Raw genomic sequence first — 18,103 nt, 5'->3', positions numbered from 1 at the left:
GTGGATTGTGCTTATCCACTCTCGTGAACACACACGCATTTCATGCATTCCATTATTTTCTTAGCTTTTATACTCGTATATCGGTTTAATTTGTCGGTTATCAAATCATTTGGATAAACCAATCGTTTGGTTAAACCAATCGTTTGGATAAACCAGATTTTCTCTATTTAGGGGCGCAATTGATTACGAGTACTTTGTACAATTGTACACATACATATTTGTACAAATCTGATCAGGCTGATGTGTGGACTGCCTAGTTGGGTATAATCGTATGTTTCCTCCATGTATATAAGTAAATAATCATCCAATATCGGTTTTTATAGGTTTAGATCTCAATACACTGACGATATATGAATAAAATTAAGATATAGACAGTTTTACCCTACTATAATGGTTTAGAGAGACTGTTTCTAGGTTTTATTTTTAGATAAAAAAAAACCTTCCAGCTTTACAAAGCATGAGGATAGAATTCTTGACTTTTGTCTCCAAATGCAACTTATCCAAACTTGTTTCAAGGCCGGTTTTATGGGCTGATTTTTTAGAGGACCCAATTTTTCTAATGCATTTATATTAAAATTTATAGATCTATATATGATAATTAACTAAGTTCATTCTAAATTTAATAATCATGTAAAAGTTAAATAATACCGTTAAGGCCATATAAAAAAGAATGCTAAGAGGACTACTCGAATCCTCAGCTAGGTATTACGATATTTTGTTTCAATAGTATAACTTTACATTGTTTTTTTTTGAACTTTTTTGAACAATAAATTTTGTTGATCTAACATTTATTGTCGTTTTTAAAGGTTAGTATATATAATATAATTTGTTACGCTTAGTTTATGGATTTTTTTTTACGCTCGTCTTAGATTCATAAATCTTAAGAGACAACCCTCTACTCCTGTATCAATACCCGACCCTACTTCCATCCTCCATCAATTTTACAAAGATTTTGCATCAACAAGATAATGATGTGTAAAGATGGGGGGAAAAATTTAACACCTATATATATACACGCCCTATGTATAACTTACAATAGACAATGCAATTTAACCATTTTAAGAAAAAGGAACGTTATACAACTATGTACTCCATACAAACTTCCTTTGTTTTTCCTGTTTCTATCATTATCATTTCCATATTCTTAAAATGTATTTCATCTTATTTTAGAAGAAACAACAAAAACTCACCACCAGGTCCACCAAAACTCCCATTAATTGGAAACCTCCATCAATTAGGCTCGAGCCCGCACCGGGCTCTCCTAGAGATGGCTAAGAAACATGGTCCAGTTATACTGGTCCATTTAGGTAGTGTGCCAATGCTTGTAGCATCCTCAACTGAAATAGCTCAAAAAATTTTAAAAACTCATGATTTAGCCTTTTGCAATAGACCCATATTAAAAGTTGCTAACACAATCTTGTATGGCTCTAAAGACATAGCCTTTTGTCCTTATGGGGAACATTGGAGACAAATGAAGAGCATTGCAGTGCTCCAACTCTTAAGCAATAAACGAGTTCAATCGTTTCGAAAAGTAAGAGAAGAAGAGACGGATTATATGATTAGTAAGATTGAGGAAAGTTGTGGCTCTTTGGTTAATTTAAGTGACTTGTTTGTTTCACTTACAAATAGTGTAGTTTGTAGGGTGGCCTTAGGAAAAACGTATCGCGGGTTAAAGTTTAAGAACTTGTTGGAAAAGTTAATGGATATTTTGGGGGTTCTTAGTGCAGGGAGTTATATTCCATGGTTGTCATGGTTGGATCATTATAATGGTTTACAACGAATGACAAATGAAGTCGCGAAAGAATTTGATGAGCTTCTTGAGGGTGTTCTTGAAGAACATATAAATAAAAACAGAATGGCCCATAATGTTGGTGATCATGGAGATGATGAATATGATGGCCAAGATTTAGTTGACATTTTGCTTGATGTTCAAAGAGAAAAAACAGGTAGCTTTGTAGTGGACAAAGATACAATTAAAGCTGTCATATTGGTAAGAACATATATGAAGGGTCAGGGGAGGATCCTGTCCCCCAAAGTTTCTGTTTTCATATACATTTTATACAGAACATGAATGTTTATATAGATACAAAGACTAGCATTCTACATATTTACTTTTGCTTTTTAATCTAACAATTAATCTGTAAGATTTGTATGTCTTGTAGGATGTTTTCGCGGCTGGAACAGATACAACATCCACAAATATAGAATGGGCAGTAAGCGAGCTAGTAAAACATCCGCAAGTAATGAAAAAACTACAACAAGAAGTAACAGCAATAGCAAATGGGCGACCCATGATTATTGAGGAGGATTTAGACAAAATGAAGTACCTAAAGGCCGTAATCAAAGAGACCCTAAGGATCCATATTCCACTCCCACTACTTGTTCAAAGAGAATCCATTAAAGATGTCAAACTTATGGGGTATGACATTCCAATAGGTACACGAGTGGTTATTAACGCTTGGGCGCTAGGAAGAGATCCTTCGCAATGGAATGATCCAGATGAGTTTAAACCCGAAAGGTTTTTGAACAGTTCAATTGACTATAAAGGGTTCCATTATCAGTTTATTCCGTTTGGTTCTGGCAGAAGAGGGTGTCCGGGGATTCAATTTGCTATAGCGGTTAATGAGCTTGCTATAGCAAATTTAGTGTATAAATATGATTTGTCATTGCCGGATGGAAAACGAGGAGAAGAGTTAGACATGACAGAGATCACCGGGCTTACGACTCATAGGAAGTCACCTTTACTACTTGTAGCCACTCCTCGCGTGTTGTAGTTGCTTGTCATTTGCTATGATTATATCTTCGGCCTTATTTTGTAGCAACTCATGGAATAAATTGAAGACAGTTTCATTTTGATACATATAGGCATAAAACTGCAAACTTTTCGCTTAGATTTCAATATATTCAGGGCCGTCTCTGAAGATTTATGGGTCTTGGTCGAGCGCAAAAAAATGACCCATAGGCTAAACACAACAAACTATTTTTTACAAACTAATATTTAAAAACGACGATATATGCATGTCATATCAATATATCTAGCAAAAGTTATTATTCAAAAAACTAAAGAAAATGCAAATCATACTATTGAATTAACATATCGTAATAACTAGCCAAAAATTCGAGTAATTCTCCTAACATTTTTCATAGAAAACTTGGTTGATTAACTCTTGATAGTCTATATTATCTAAGAAACTAAAATATGAATAAAACTTAAACTCATAAATAAAATTTTCATAAGTTCAAAACAACATAGAAAAGGCTTATAGAAATGACAAATCACAAAGTTTATGTTGCTGTTTAATTTAGTAAGTACTCATAATAATGATATAATGATATATATATATATATGGGAATATGTTGGCTGCTCCAAGGTGTAGCCTATTAGTTGCTCCAATTTGTAAAAAAAAAAAAAAACATATGCTGCTTCAAACAAAAGAATCTAACAGAATCTTTGAGAACAATGCGATGTCAATTTATTAGTATCAAATCTCCTGTCAATTTCACAAATCTTGATTTGGGTCATTGTGATTTTTTACAGCCTATCGATATCAGTCTCTAGTATTGTATCTTTATTTACAGCCTATCGATATCAGTTTCTCAAACTTTGATTTTTTTCTTTTGAATGGCTACAAGCTTTGATTTGGGTCCTCACAGTTTTTGAGATGGGATAATTTCACAGTTTTCAGATGAATTGCCATCGGAATCTAATAGAATATGGGTAGATCTATAGTATACGAGAGATGGGAAACTAACATAATCTTTGAGATGAAGGCTGTAGAGATGAATTCTCATCACCATGAATCCCATATTCTAAATTCTAAAGTGTGAATTGTAAAACTGTTAACGAAAGTGATAGCACCGCTTGACTTCCCATACTCTTTTTTTTTTCTTTATAATCGGCAATATATATTTAATAACAATACTAAAAAATTAAAAAATTAGGCCCCTAAAAAATCGGGCCTCGGCCCGTCATCCACCTCGGCCATCCTATACACCGGCCCTACATAGGCATACTTGCATAAATAAGCTGCAAATTTATACTCAGTATCAAATTTTAGGAAGATATTTGGTAAAGATTACATTGATTTACATTCAATCAAGTAAACGAATGAATAGTACAATCTAGCCATCTAAGATTATAATTTTCACTATGATTCGAGCAAGATTATATCATCAAAGTAGGGGTGGTTTTTTATTAAAGTAGTGATGGTTTTCGGATCGGTACCGTACCCAACCGGTATCGAACCGTTTGGTATCGGAACCAGTTCTCATTGAAAGTTGGCCACCGAATACCATACCAAAATTATGGTTTCAGTACCGATACGGTTTCAGTATTTTCGGTTATTAAAAAATTCCTAGCATCCAGACCAACATAGTAGTCAGCGTGTAAGAGGTTGTTTGGGATTGCGTTATAAAGTGATTATCTGATTATTGCGTTTGTAAAATGCTGATAATCTGAAAAAGTGTTTATATGAAAAAGTGATTATTGGTTATGAAAACATATAATCTATTTTGAAAACGCAAATTATGTTTTTAATCACAATACCAAACACCCCTAAATTTCCACCATAAAAAATTAAAGGCCCTTTCATACTCTTATAAAACATTGTCATTGACAGTAGTACTAATTAACAAGTTCAACCGATATTGGGCTCTTAATTAGTTTGGGCTTATAAAACATAAAAAACTTAATGCACATAGGCCTACTACATTAAAATTTTGGTTTCTTAATTTGGGTCCTATAAGGCTATGAAGAGTAGTGAAAGGGGGGAACGCCCCTCATCCAACAAATAAATGCCACGTGGCCTGCAAATATAGTACAGGGGGCAAGCCTTCTAAAAACGAACGGGCAAGGGGCAACATTACATTTGGAACGCCCCGGAATGCCTTCGGGGGCCGATGAGGGGAGTTCCGGGGGCGTTCCCAATCATTTTTTGGCAGGGGAATGCCCCTTAATGGGCTACTCCTCTCAGTCTAAGTCCTATGTAGTTAGGCTCTCCACAAACCCATCACCTATGATTTCAGTACCATTATCATCACTATTGATTATAATTTTAATGGAAAGAGATTAATCAAATATTGTGTCTGGCCAAGAATGAATGTTCACCTTGACTTTGGTTTATTGTTGAAAGAAGAGAGACACGAATCAGTACGTGGAGACTGGTCTCAGACTTTCAATAGCTAGCTTCTAGTCTGGGTCGATATGATCTAGCCCAATTCCAATTAAAAGAAACCGGCCCAACACTATAATCTTTTCTCTCGAACTTATCAACGATATACGTCCAACTAAAGAATTTTTTTCATGTTCAGATCGATTGGGAGGTTGAGGTAGTTGCAAGCTAGGGATAGTAGGAGTTTGACAAGAGAGGATGGAGGCCAATTTAGATTTCGTTAAGTTAAACTTTGATCTTAAAAAAATTACTATTGAAAATTTGGTTTTTTATTAAAAATATATACCGGTGCGAAAAAGGTCTTAAAATTAGAGAGTAGCCAACACTAGTGTTGTGGAAAGGAATTAAGTAGCAGTGTTGAACCATAGACAAAACGTAAGAAGAAGTCCTAGACTCTTGGCAAAGGAAACCCGATATCCAACTCTCTTTTTTTTTACTAACGCATACTTTTCTTCTTGGCAAAGGAAACCCGATATCCAACTCTCTTTTGTTGTGGAAAAGAATTATGTATTGGATCACAAGTTTTTTTCTGTACATTCACATGTGAAACGTTACAAAAATACATGTTGTAGAAGAAATTTTTTTTTTCAAAATCTTATATATACCCATTTGTTAATATGTGAACGAAAACGTGAATATATTCATTCACAAGTTCACAAAAGGCTATTTTGAAAGTTTTTAAAATCTTTTTTTTTTCTACAACATACTTTTTATATCATTTCACATGTGAATGAACAAAAAAAACATGTGAACAAATATATTATCTAAGAGTTCTCATAGTTTTAAAAAAAATGGTTCTTAAAATATGAAAACTATATATATATATATATATATCTTTATATATACTAAAAGACAATTGACCTAATAGCTTATTAACCAATCATAATTTTTGATTTCATCAATTTAATTTTTGATGATGTCATCATGTAATTATAACACTACTTTATTTAATTAATATAAAATAAAATAAATTATACAATCAAAAAAATTCGAGGAGATATATCATACTTAGATAACTATAATATTAAAGTCATTATCCATTTCATCTATATCTTAATTAACTAAACCAAATATGAAATATATATATAGTTCGGTTGAAATAAAAAAAATTTGTATGGTATTTGTAAAATTCTTCTTTCTAATGATCATGCTTTGTTATAGTAGTTTTGGCTTTTGTAACAACAGAGTATATAATTTTTATGGACCTATCTCTTTTACATATTACATACACAAATTAAACAAAAAATCTTATCATAATTTTAATCTTCAAAACTTAACGAATAGCTTATTGACCAATCAACTAATATAATAACTTATTAACCTTACCATTTAACTAACTGATCCTAGCTCTTCAATTCTTAAAATTTAGCATTAATGATGTTATTATTAGTCTTATTATAATTTAAAGTATTTATATTTGTATTTGTATAAAATGTCTCACTAATTTACACCTTTTGTATTTCATATTACAAATTTTGGCCTCATTAAATACTTAATTTATAATTATTATAAATCTAAATCTTTGTTTTTATCTGTTTATATATATTAAAAGACAGTTTGCTTTAATAAATTATCGACCAATCACAACTTTTGATTTCCTCAAATTGGCTTTTGCGTTAAGTTTTGACTTAATTTACAATTTTTGGTTCACTAATTTATACTTTTTAACCAATACTTTTAGTTTAATAAATCAATGATAATAGCTAGTACATATCTAATAAAGTAATCTTCATGTTTATCTAAATATATTTCTAAATGGATATTTACAAACCAAACATATCTTGCTTCATATATTTATTTTACGACTTTTGTCATAAAATTATAAGTTTTATTTAACTGTAGAATCTTTATATACACTTGTATATTTATACGGGTCTAAAATCTAGTATAGTACCAAATTATGAAACACTCGTATCTATCATAATTTGCAATATTACATACTGTATAACTTTTTCTTGTTGTTCATTCATTAGTTGGGAAAATGTATTTCGTATATCATCACAGATATAACCGATATTTGTGTGTTAACACAAGCCCTTAATTAACCTAGTTTTTCTTTGTAACAAATCCACGAATTTGATAATCAAAACAGAAGAAATAATTTAAAAGGGCTTGTCAAGGTTTCTAAGTTCAACTATATTATTAAAAGCGATGCATCGTTGACTTGCTTCTCAGGAGTGGGTCGTGGGTGGCATGAGATCATGACACAATTATTTTATAGCAGTGTTTCATTTTGAATTTCGATACGATCTTTTGCTTGTATTCTTTAAACATGTCATTTTCCTAGATCGATACACACACAAACACAAATATATATTTTGACTGTTTGACCTAGACTAAAAAAATCTAAGTATTATTAAATTGAATTATTGCTAGACTGCAATCTTTTACATATTAGAATAAAAACTTTGAGATAAAGAGATTAGGCCGGTGCTTACAAGGGCAAGTTTTTTGGAGCTTTTTTCCTGCCACATCAGCATCACGTCACTCAGAACTCTCCTCAAAACTCTCTCTGTCTATAAGGATAGCTTCTTGGAACTTTTTCGCCACATCATCAATTAATTTATAATTTATCTCTCACACACAAATACACATATATATACCCCACACATATATAAAACAAAAAATAAAAAATTGCTGCCGACCCCATCTCTCGTGCATCTTCCAACTTCTCCACCAAGAAGTTTTCCCCGGACGCACCCACTTAGACGCCGTTGACAATAGCGTCCGACTTCTTGTAGGTCGAGGACGCCACTCCTACAAGATTATAAGCACCGGCCTTATGGATTATTGATGCAACAAATAATTATTTGATAGATTGCTTGTGTAACCGGGCACTCTGTTTATGTTGTGGCGACAAATGCTTCTCCACCACATATAAAAACTAACTTATTATGGGCATATAGATATACATACCACATAACCAAATTGTCAAACACCCAATATATGTGTGTATATATATATATATATAACCATTCCACAAGGCATTGATATATATAAGTATATAACCATTCCACAAGACCACAACACATATATCCTGGTAGATTTTAGTATAGCTAAAAAACCAGGAGACAATGTTTTCCTACACAAAAACCTATTTTTTTACTTTCTTTTCATTCATCATTCTAATAATACTTATCAGTTTCAAATTGATCTCATTTCAAAAAAAAACCAAGAAAAACTTGCCACCATCTCCCCCAAAACTTCCAATTATTGGAAACCTTCACCAATTGGGCTCAAGCCCACACCGATCTCTTCGGGCCTTGTCAAAAAAACATGGTTCACTCATGTTCATGCACTTTGGCAGTGTACCCGTTCTTATAGCTTCATCCGCCGAAGCAGCCAAAGAAATTATGAAAACTCATGATTTAAAATTCGCTAGTCGACCCAAGCTAAAAATTGTTGACACCATTATATATGGGTCAAATGACATAACATTTTCTCCTTATGGAGAACATTGGAGACAAGTAAAAGGGATGGCAGTAATCCATTTATTAAATAGCACAAGGGTCCAATCATTTCAACATATTAGAGAAGAAGAAATGAATCTTATGCTAGAAAAAATCAAAAAAAGTTGTGATACTATAGTAGATATAAGTGAATTGAGTTTTTGGCTTATAAACAATATTGTTTGTAAGGTGTCACTAGGAAGGACATATAGTGAGCTAAAGTTCACAGATTTGTTAGAAAGGTTTGTGCATGTGCTTGGTCTTATATGCATTGGAAATTATATTCCTTGGTTGTCTTGGATTGATAGGTTGAGTGGTTTAGATGATAAAGCAAATGGAGTTGCCAAAGATTTTGATGCATTTCTTGAAAGTGTTGTTAGAGATCATGAACATAAAAGACAAAGGATGGATGGTGGTCAAAATGATAAAGATAAGGATTTGGTTGATATTTTATTGGATGTACAAAGAGATGATGCACTTGGCTTTACACTCGAAAGAGATATTATTAAAGCTATCATTTTGGTATCATTTCTCTCCCTCTTATTTGAATATAAAATAAACTTATAATTAGGGCTGTATACTTATACATTATCTCTACTTCTTTATAAAACTGTCCTCCTCAATTTAGAAATAGTAACAAAAAAGTTACATAAAAAATGACTTAATTAACCTTAATGAAAATAAGTTATTAAAAAAATACTCAATTTGCTATTAATGAACTTATTTATACTCAAAATTCTTATCTTATTAATTATTTTACTTAAACTCTTATTTTCTAAAACACCACTAACCACCAATAGTCACCGCCATCAAACACCTGTTGACCTCACGAGCGTCGTCACCGTATGCCCGCATTACGCGGTACCATGTTAGTAGAACTAAATAATATAGTTAATTACCACGATACCTTAACAAATAAACATCTTTAGGCATATTATGAGTTTATGACACATTAAAATGTGTAGCATATATATATGAAGCTTAATTAGCATAATATGTTGGGCCAAATTAATTTCTGTCTTAATCTATGATTTAAAAGGTGAAGAAGATGTTGGTTAATTGAATTTACTCTTCTACAGATCGATTTAAACAATACCATAATTAGTTTGTTTGGTTTTTAACATTTGAATTATTACGGGCATAATAGACTTTAAGTGAAATGAGAAATACGGATCGGAGTAGATTTTTAACTCGACACCTTTGAAGGAATTAAAATTTGCGTAACGTACCTAGATTTCCAATCCCATAATACATAAAAATGTCAAAAGTTAAGTCACGTTTCGATTCACAGGTTCAAAAATCATGTTTTGAGTCGAATCAAAAGTTTCGAGTCATCGAACTGTTATGTATGGCCGGGATTGTCACAGGTTAAATCTTGAAAATTACCACATAAGGTAATTAAAAACATAAATAATATAATATAAGCTAATTAACTTCGTATTGACTATGAAAAACAGTCTTTATCTAGATCTGTTACGCGTGAAGAGAGGAGACGTTATCGTCTATTATCTTTATTATTATAAATATCTGTATATGTATTACTTTATTAGTATGTACTATTTAAGTTATGGGTTTTTTTCAACTCCCTATTTGTAGTCAAGTCCACAGCTACAATTGTCAAAGGTACGTTGGAGACTTTACCTACAATTTCTAACTAATTAAATGCTTAAACATTCAACTCACTTATACAGAAGGATCTTTTGTATTTTTCTGAGCGTTTCGATATGGCTTACACCCAAATGGTCAGGGGTATTATCTCTAAATCAAATATGTGGGCCCCGGGTTGAGTTTATCCAAAGTCTCGGGTTTGAATTTGGGTTTCCATCTTAAAAGTATTTTTCTTGAGAAGAGGTTGGAGATCCAAAAATATCTGGTTAAGCTTGTAAGTTATACTTTTAAAACTCTAGTATCTAAAGTATATCTTGCTAGTAGCTTTTCTTAAGCGGTATTCACATTTTTTTTTTAATGCTAGTAAAAAACTAACTAATTTTTGTTTTAAAACCAAGAACAACGAATATTTGTTTTGTGATCTACACTCTCTTTTGTGTTAAATGACTATAGAGTATAGATTACATATATGCTATAACCACCGGGTCAATTAAAGGCCCTTTGGTGTAGACATGAAGCTAATCAGACAATTGTGTAATTTCTTGTAGGATGTATTTGCTGCTGGAACCGATACTACATATGCAAGTCTTATTTGGTCACTTAGCGAGCTAATAAGACATCCAAGGGTAATGAAAAAGCTACAACAAGAAGCAACCGAAATAGCCCAAGGGAGATCTATGATCTCCGAAAAGGATTTGGAGAAAATGCCCTATCTTAAAGCCGTAATCAAAGAGACCTTGCGCTTGTATCCGCCACTCCCATTACTTATCCCTCGAGAATCGATGCATGATGTCAAACTATTGGGCTATGACATTCCGGCTGGGACACAAACGGTTGTCAATGCTTGGGCAATAGGAAGAGACCCTAACTTATGGGACGAACCGGAGGAATTTAGGCCAGAAAGGTTCTTGAACAACTCTATTGACTATAAAGGGCTTCACTATGAGTTGCTTCCATTTGGTTCTGGACGAAGAGGGTGTCCTGGAATTCAGTTTGCCGCGGTTATGTACGAGCTTGCATTAGCTAATGTCATATACAAGTTTGATTTAAAGTTGCCAAATGGAAGCAAAGACTATTATAAGGATTTGGACATGAGTGAGACAAATAGCATTACTTTGCATAAGAAGTCTCCTTTACTTGTTATGGCAACTCCTCGTTTTTAGTAGCTATTTTTTCATATGTAACGTCCAATATTAATCGATCATGCATAAACATCTACAACGAGAGAAAACTGGTGTAATTTTTTTTTTAAATTTGCTGAATTTTATTAATAAAGTGGGTTGAAAAGGTATCAACCAGAATTACTACTACTACATCATAAGGAACAGAATATCCACTCATTCTATTTATACGAAACAACAATATTTCTATTACAGTATATAAGGAACAAAATAAGTTTCTCTACTTCACAAAGCAGTATATATACCGAAGGTTTCAAAGGACAACATCGGTCCAAACGAGTCTAACGAGTGCACTCCTATAATTTATCCGAACTAAAGAAAAGAAATTTTAATAACATCATATCGGAATGTATCTTTCATTGAGCTTTAGTTCAATGGTTATAAAGTCACCCCCTTTGTATGAGGTCTCGTGTTCAAACAGAGGACAAATGAATTTAGTCTTTTTATGAGAATTTGACTTAGACATATCCAGGTTAAAGTCTGAAAGGGCAAGGTTTACCTCTATTAATCGTCCTGCCTTCGAGCGGATTAGTAGAGGTTTCCACCCATCGGGGTATCTGAAATGGTTATTTCTAATTTGAGAGAGCTATCTAGCGCGAACCCGGTTAAGACAACGTATGCTAGATCTCCCGCTATAGAATCACGATACAAAGTTTCCGCGAAGTTCACCTTTAAAAATAATATATATAGATATATATCTGAATGCATTTCTTTGAGGAATGAAAATGTAAAGATTATGTTGGAATAACATGATTTGATTCAAGGCACACGAGTTTTAGGGTTTGTATGTGAGTAATAATAAGATGAGTAATTCGGCTGTAACTTGATGCACGAATTTAGAGAGGAGAGGCACACGAGTTTTAGGGTTTGTATGTGAAGAGATTAGCCTTAACTTTATGTTAATGACTCTCTATTTGTAATGAGAGTATTTACACTTTCAACCTCTTTGGTGTTTAATGTGTGCACCATTAGTCCTCTAAGTTACAATCACCTAATGGGAAACCCTATATCATGTCTGTAATGTTAAATATGTCCATCATAAATTTACTAGACATAGGGATTTCAGTTATACGGCCACAATAACGTGGTTCCAACAGATTATTCATTACTAACTAAATCTCTAAATTATCGGTGCATATAAAAAATGGTTAATAGATGAAGTTTTTTTGTGCTTATAATCCGTTGTGCGTGGCTTAACCGAATAACCTCGTGACCATCGTGGCCACTTTAACATATTTACTTAAAAAAGTTTCAAATATTGACCTTTGACAAAACATGGAACCAAACAACTAAGGTCGCGTTTGATCACAGAATTTGATGAAATCTGATGGAATTAGAATTGAATTCCATTCCTTAGTGTGTTTGGTTGGTTAAAGATGGAGGAATCACATTCCGTTGGAATGTTAACATTCTCTCATATGATGGAATCTTCATTCCTTGGGGATGGGGGAAGGAATCTCATTCCGTCCCTCACTTGAATCTTGAAAAAATCAAAAACATTCCGTTAAATTTCATTCCTTCAAATTCCAATTCCTTTGAAAGATTTCATTCCTTCCAAAAACATTCCGCGAACCAAACGCGCCATAAGCTATTCATTACTCATGGTTATAAATAGTAGTTCAATCAATTGACTAGTTGACACGTGGCTTGCTATCACTTGATAAGTTTCGAGGCTTCTATGTTTTTCTTTTTATTTAGAAATAGATTTTGTTTGTTCTTTACTTTTTGGTTTGTCTTGTCAAATAGCAAAAATATTAGTACGTAATGGTTATGAATATAGAAACTAATCAATTGATTAGTTTGACGTGGTTCGCTATTCCAATGATACGTGGCGAGGGTTTTATCTTTTTGGGAAAAAATAAATTGTTTGTTTTGATCTTTTGGTTTTTTTCAAGAAAATATATGTTTATTTTGTTACTTTTATATAAAAAAAAATTATTTGATTGTAATAAATATGTTTTAACAAAACAAATAATATAACAAACTTTTTAGCTTGGTAGTGACATTTTTCTTAATAAAAGAAATATTAATTATAATTGAACTGTTTTGATATAATTTTTTTTTTTTGGGTAAAAGGGATTTACGGTATTTGAATGATGAATTAATGTTTTGTATGCCATATTATATATTTCTGGATCTATATTTCTTATTATTGTGTATCTGACGATACGAGTCACGAATCAAAAATTAGGAAAACGAGTCAGCACACCATACACGATTCGACAACTACGGATTTACCCTAATTTCCTTTCGCTAAGTTCATCTCTAGCTTTGTTTGCTTTGTTTTTTTTTTAATGGATGATATTACCTTTAAACGAAAAATATATCCTTTGTTTCCATTTTTTATGAGTATGAATTTATTCTTAACATTCACGAACATTTTCTCCATAATTAAGTTTCGAAAATCAGAGACCAAAAAGTGAAGAGGCCCAATAGTGATATCCCAAATGAGTGTTCAGCCCATCAATGAGTAGTCTCCTAAGTCCAGAATAGCGAGTGGACCAACATTGGAGAGCATAAGCGTGCATGAAAATGCCTACAAGTCTACAACCCTCTTACACAGTACACACTGCCATAACACATTTTTTGAAAGAGCTAGAAACCCTTTGAATGCATTTCTTTTTTTTTTTTTTTAACAAAAGAAAGCGTGATATGATGGATGACGAGCCCTTTCTTCTCCGAGTCTCATAAAGATTCCAATCTCTAAAATCTTCCCAAACGTGATGGGTTATCAACAAATGAAAGAAACTGTTGTCCAATGGCTTTAGGCCTTTAGTCGAGTGACATCAGACAAATGTGGTAAGGACCTACGCACGTGTACATCGGTTAGATATCCAACATGGGGGGTTTTATTTAGGGATGACAAAAATACCCGTACTCGATAGGGAATTCGATTTGACGGGGAATCCCCGATTTGACCATGGATAAGGACGGGTATAAGGATGTATTACTATTCCCCGATGGCCGATGGGGACGGGGGCGGGGATAAGAAATCTTAAATCCCCATCCCCATATCCGAACCCGAAAAACTATACATGTTCATTAGTTACACTTTAAATATTTTTCTATTTTTTAGAACAACTTAAAGTTTATAGCTTTTTTTTTAATATTTTTCATGTAGTATACTTTATTTATCAATTAGTTAACATAAATATTAGTGTTTATATATATATATAAAAAAATAAAGTCGAACTACACATTTTCTTAGTCATCTTCTAATTCAATGAATTTATGTTTAGTCAAAAAGATATCATCAATTACTCGACGGGATCCCCGGTACCCGATGAGGACGAGTATGAGGATATAACTTAAATCTCCGATGGTGATCGGGATTACAAATGAGAATCGGGTATGGGGATGGGGATCGAGATCTCCGACGATACCCGTCCCATTGTCATCAATAAAAAATCGTAAATACAATAATTGTTTTGACAAATTTGATATGACAATTTTATTGTGATTGTTAGTTTTTTTTTCCTTTTAACAATTTTTTTTTTCATTTTTGAAACTACATAACAAACGTAAACGTGATAATTGAGTTCTCGCAATTCGGTACATGAATCTGCTAGTCAAAAAGTCAAAGTCTACCAAAAAATTATTAATTTTTTTTAAAGGGAAAAATACATAAAAAGGTAAACTATTTACTTAAAATTCTTAAAAAGGAAACCTATTTAGTTTTCTTCTATTTAAAGGATCCAGTTTTCATAAATTTTCTAATAAAGGGAACATCGTTAGTTTTTGACGTCAGACATCCGTTAAGTGCCGCATCACCCTTCTTTTTGAACCCCCTGAACTTCTGAAGAACCCCTTCATGTTCCTCTCTTGCTGGAAAATGCAACAACCACGCCGGAAAAACTTTGACCTCCGATTACTCCCTCGTTCTTACGAATCAGGACCTGAAATCGGTTGCAACATATTCAAAAATGAATTCTGAACAAAACCTGACCAAAAGTAAGTTCGATCTCCTTCGCCGAAAAACTAGACAACTCGCCGGAAATTTTCAAATCACGATTACTCTTTCGTCTTTTCGATGCAGAACATGAAACCTGTTGCAATTTACTCTAAATTCAATCTCGAACAAATCCTAACTAATTTTACTCTAAATTCATTTTTTTGAAAATCAAAATAATGCTTTTTGATCACAAAACCACAACGAATTCAAATTCAATTTATCGATTTACGCACTTAATCACTCGAAAACAAAGGTGATAGAGTGGAATAAGGTGGAGATAGTGATGTAGTGGTGCCTGCCGGCAATTTTCCGGCGATTCTTTGGCGGCGGCCGGTGGTGGTGTGGCACTTAACCGATGTAACAATCGTGGTTCCTGACCTTTTGACCATATGTACAATTTAACTAACTATCGAGTTGGCCAATATAGTTCAAGTGCAATTTAGAGTACATGTAAGTGTAATGTGTCCAAATAGATCAATTTATCGTTTAAGATATATGTGCTAGTCGATATCATCGTTGGTGCAAATCGAACCTAAACCTTGAGATGACATTTATATCTAATTGGCTTTACGGTACTAGATGACATTAAATCTAGTTAGCAACATGAAATGGATCCTCCATGGGTCAAACCCATGACCCATCACCCAACTAACTTCCTTATTTTTCCAACCATCCATTCATTCCTTCCCTTATCTTTTCTTCCTTCCTTTCTTCTTACAAGAAAAACACACACACACACAAATGTCTTTCTCTCTCTAAGATTCTTACACCAAGATTATGGTTTCAAATTGGATTAGTGCTAGAAACATCATCTATTACATCTCCTTTGCATCATATCAAGATTTGGGTCATCAAAAAGTGCAAGAATCCTCCATTTGGGTCAATTTTCGGGTTTGAACAATTGTGGTGATTTTGGTAAGTCAAGTTCCTCCCAAATCGATTATTTTATGTTTGTAAACTTGATTATAGTCATAACTAACAAAACTTGGGTCAAAAATCGGGTCAAAACCCTAAAGAGGGCAAAATTAGGGTTTATGTTACTAAAATTAGGTCAACAAACGATTTGAGTCAAGATTGATGTTATGAATCAAGATTATGATGTAGGTTATGTTTAATGATGTTAAAATATGTTGATTTATGTATAAAAATGTGTCTTGGAGCTTCCTTAGTCGATCTTGAAGTCAAGAATCTGCCCAGTCAGAGCACGGCCGCTCAGACAGACGCACCGTGCTTGTGGCCGTGCTATGTGCCCAGTTCTTCCCGTACTGCAGACGCTCACACGGCCGACCGTGCGAGCGGCCGCAGTATTTCTGTTCCTTCCCCAACTTTTTCGTTCGGTTATCGGTCGACTTTTAATGATCCAAAACTTGTTTATTGGTCTTATATTAACATACTAAGGTTAACAAAATTGGTTAAACACAATTCTAAACACTTTGATTTTCAAGTGGAATTTTGGTGCTAAGTCATTGAACCGTGTCTAACCAAAACTCTTCATTTGTCATTTAAACGTTCTCGAATGACTTATAAAACATCTTTAGGGGAAATTGTGGTATAGTATAACTAGTATTGACCATGTCTTGTATTGTGACATATATTGTTAGGTTGTGGACTTTTGACGACTATTGGGCATTCGTAGCTTGATATTAACTTGCTATTGCCGATCAAGGTGAGTTCGTAGCTCCCTACTCGTTTGAGATTTGGGCTGAAAAGTGTACAACCTTTGTGTGTTAACTTGTTGTTTGTGCAATTATGTGTTGCCTTGATTGATGACATAGTTCAAGTGAGCATACGTTTGATTTCCTTGATGATGACATGAATTGATTGTGCATATGTTGAGTGTCTTAAGTGATTGACATTGTTTGATTGATGGAATTAATAACGTGTAAATACGTGGTTGTTATATGATTATTGTATGTGCGTGTTTGGTTGACTTTTAGGTTAGTTGTGTATATATGGAAGACGATAATACCTTCGAAAGGTTGGAGATGTGGTGGGAAGGCTGCGGGTGACCCTATATATAAGCATCAAAGGCCTTTCAAAAGTAGTATCGTACGAAGTATATACACATAGTGTTTGTTTCTGGATGGACATTGATGGTCATGGTGCAATTGAGTACAATGAAGTACATTACGCGCAATTGAGTACAATGAGGTACATTACGTGTAATTGAGTGCAATTGAGGGACATTGATAGACATGTTGGGCATTATAGAACTTGTTAGATACTTCTTGATATCATTATTACTTGTTCTTGTTTACTATGTGTATTCTAAATACCTTGTGTAGTTCATTATGTGAGTACATATGTGAGGGTCATTGATGGACATTGATTGATTATGTATTGTTTGAGTATGATTGATTTATTTATGATTAGGGTAGTTGTACATACATGGAAGACGATGATACATTTAATGAGTTGGAGATGTGGTGGGAAGGCTGCGGGTGACCCTGTATACAAACATCTAAGATTCCTTAAATGTAAAGTCGTATGAAATGTATGTGCATTGTGCATGGTTGAGTTGATGGACATGATGGACATGATGACAATAAACGGGTACTTACGTACTTGATGACATTAAACGGGTACTTACGTACTTGATGACATTAAACGGATACTTATGTACTTGATGACATTAAACGGGTACTTATGTACTTGATGACAATTGGATGACATGAGAACAATTGAGGGACATTGATGGACATGTCTAGCATTTTAGAACTTGATGGATATTTGTTGATGTCG

General features: G+C 33.5%; 2 protein-coding genes across 2 annotated transcripts; both read left to right on the top strand.

Moving 5' to 3' along the window:
* Positions 1-1,074: 1,074 nt before the first annotated feature.
* Positions 1,075-2,840, top strand: LOC122608250 (cytochrome P450 Tp4149-like). The gene is made up of 2 exons (XM_043781336.1): positions 1,075-1,990; positions 2,163-2,840. Exons 1-2 carry the CDS (start codon positions 1,085-1,087, stop codon positions 2,772-2,774), a joined length of 1,518 nt encoding a protein of 505 aa, XP_043637271.1. The 5' UTR covers positions 1,075-1,084; the 3' UTR covers positions 2,775-2,840.
* Positions 2,841-8,173: 5,333 nt separating this feature from the next.
* On the top strand, positions 8,174-11,541 carry LOC122607798 (cytochrome P450 Tp4149-like). The gene is made up of 2 exons (XM_043780848.1): positions 8,174-9,142; positions 10,777-11,541. Exons 1-2 carry the CDS (start codon positions 8,246-8,248, stop codon positions 11,389-11,391), a joined length of 1,512 nt encoding a protein of 503 aa, XP_043636783.1. The 5' UTR covers positions 8,174-8,245; the 3' UTR covers positions 11,392-11,541.
* The last annotated feature ends 6,562 nt before the right edge of the window (positions 11,542-18,103 follow it).

This window comes from Erigeron canadensis, chromosome 7, assembly GCF_010389155.1.
Source record: "Erigeron canadensis isolate Cc75 chromosome 7, C_canadensis_v1, whole genome shotgun sequence".
NCBI lineage: Eukaryota > Viridiplantae > Streptophyta > Magnoliopsida > Asterales > Asteraceae > Erigeron > Erigeron canadensis.
Note: the sequence above shows the minus strand (reverse complement) of the source record. Positions and strands in the feature narration are given on the sequence as shown.

What these genes read in the sequence shown, in the direction of transcription:
- LOC122608250 (XM_043781336.1), top strand. Translation starts at nt 1,085, where the DNA reads ATGTACTCCATACAAACTTCCTTTGTTTTTCCTGTTTCTATCATTATC. An exon ending in CAATTAAAGCTGTCATATTG is followed by an intron (nt 1,991 to 2,162) that starts GTAAGAACATAT and finishes TATGTCTTGTAG; the next exon opens with GATGTTTTCGCGGCTGGAAC.
- LOC122607798 (XM_043780848.1), top strand. Translation starts at nt 8,246, where the DNA reads ATGTTTTCCTACACAAAAACCTATTTTTTTACTTTCTTTTCATTCATC. An exon ending in TTATTAAAGCTATCATTTTG is followed by an intron (nt 9,143 to 10,776) that starts GTATCATTTCTC and finishes AATTTCTTGTAG; the next exon opens with GATGTATTTGCTGCTGGAAC.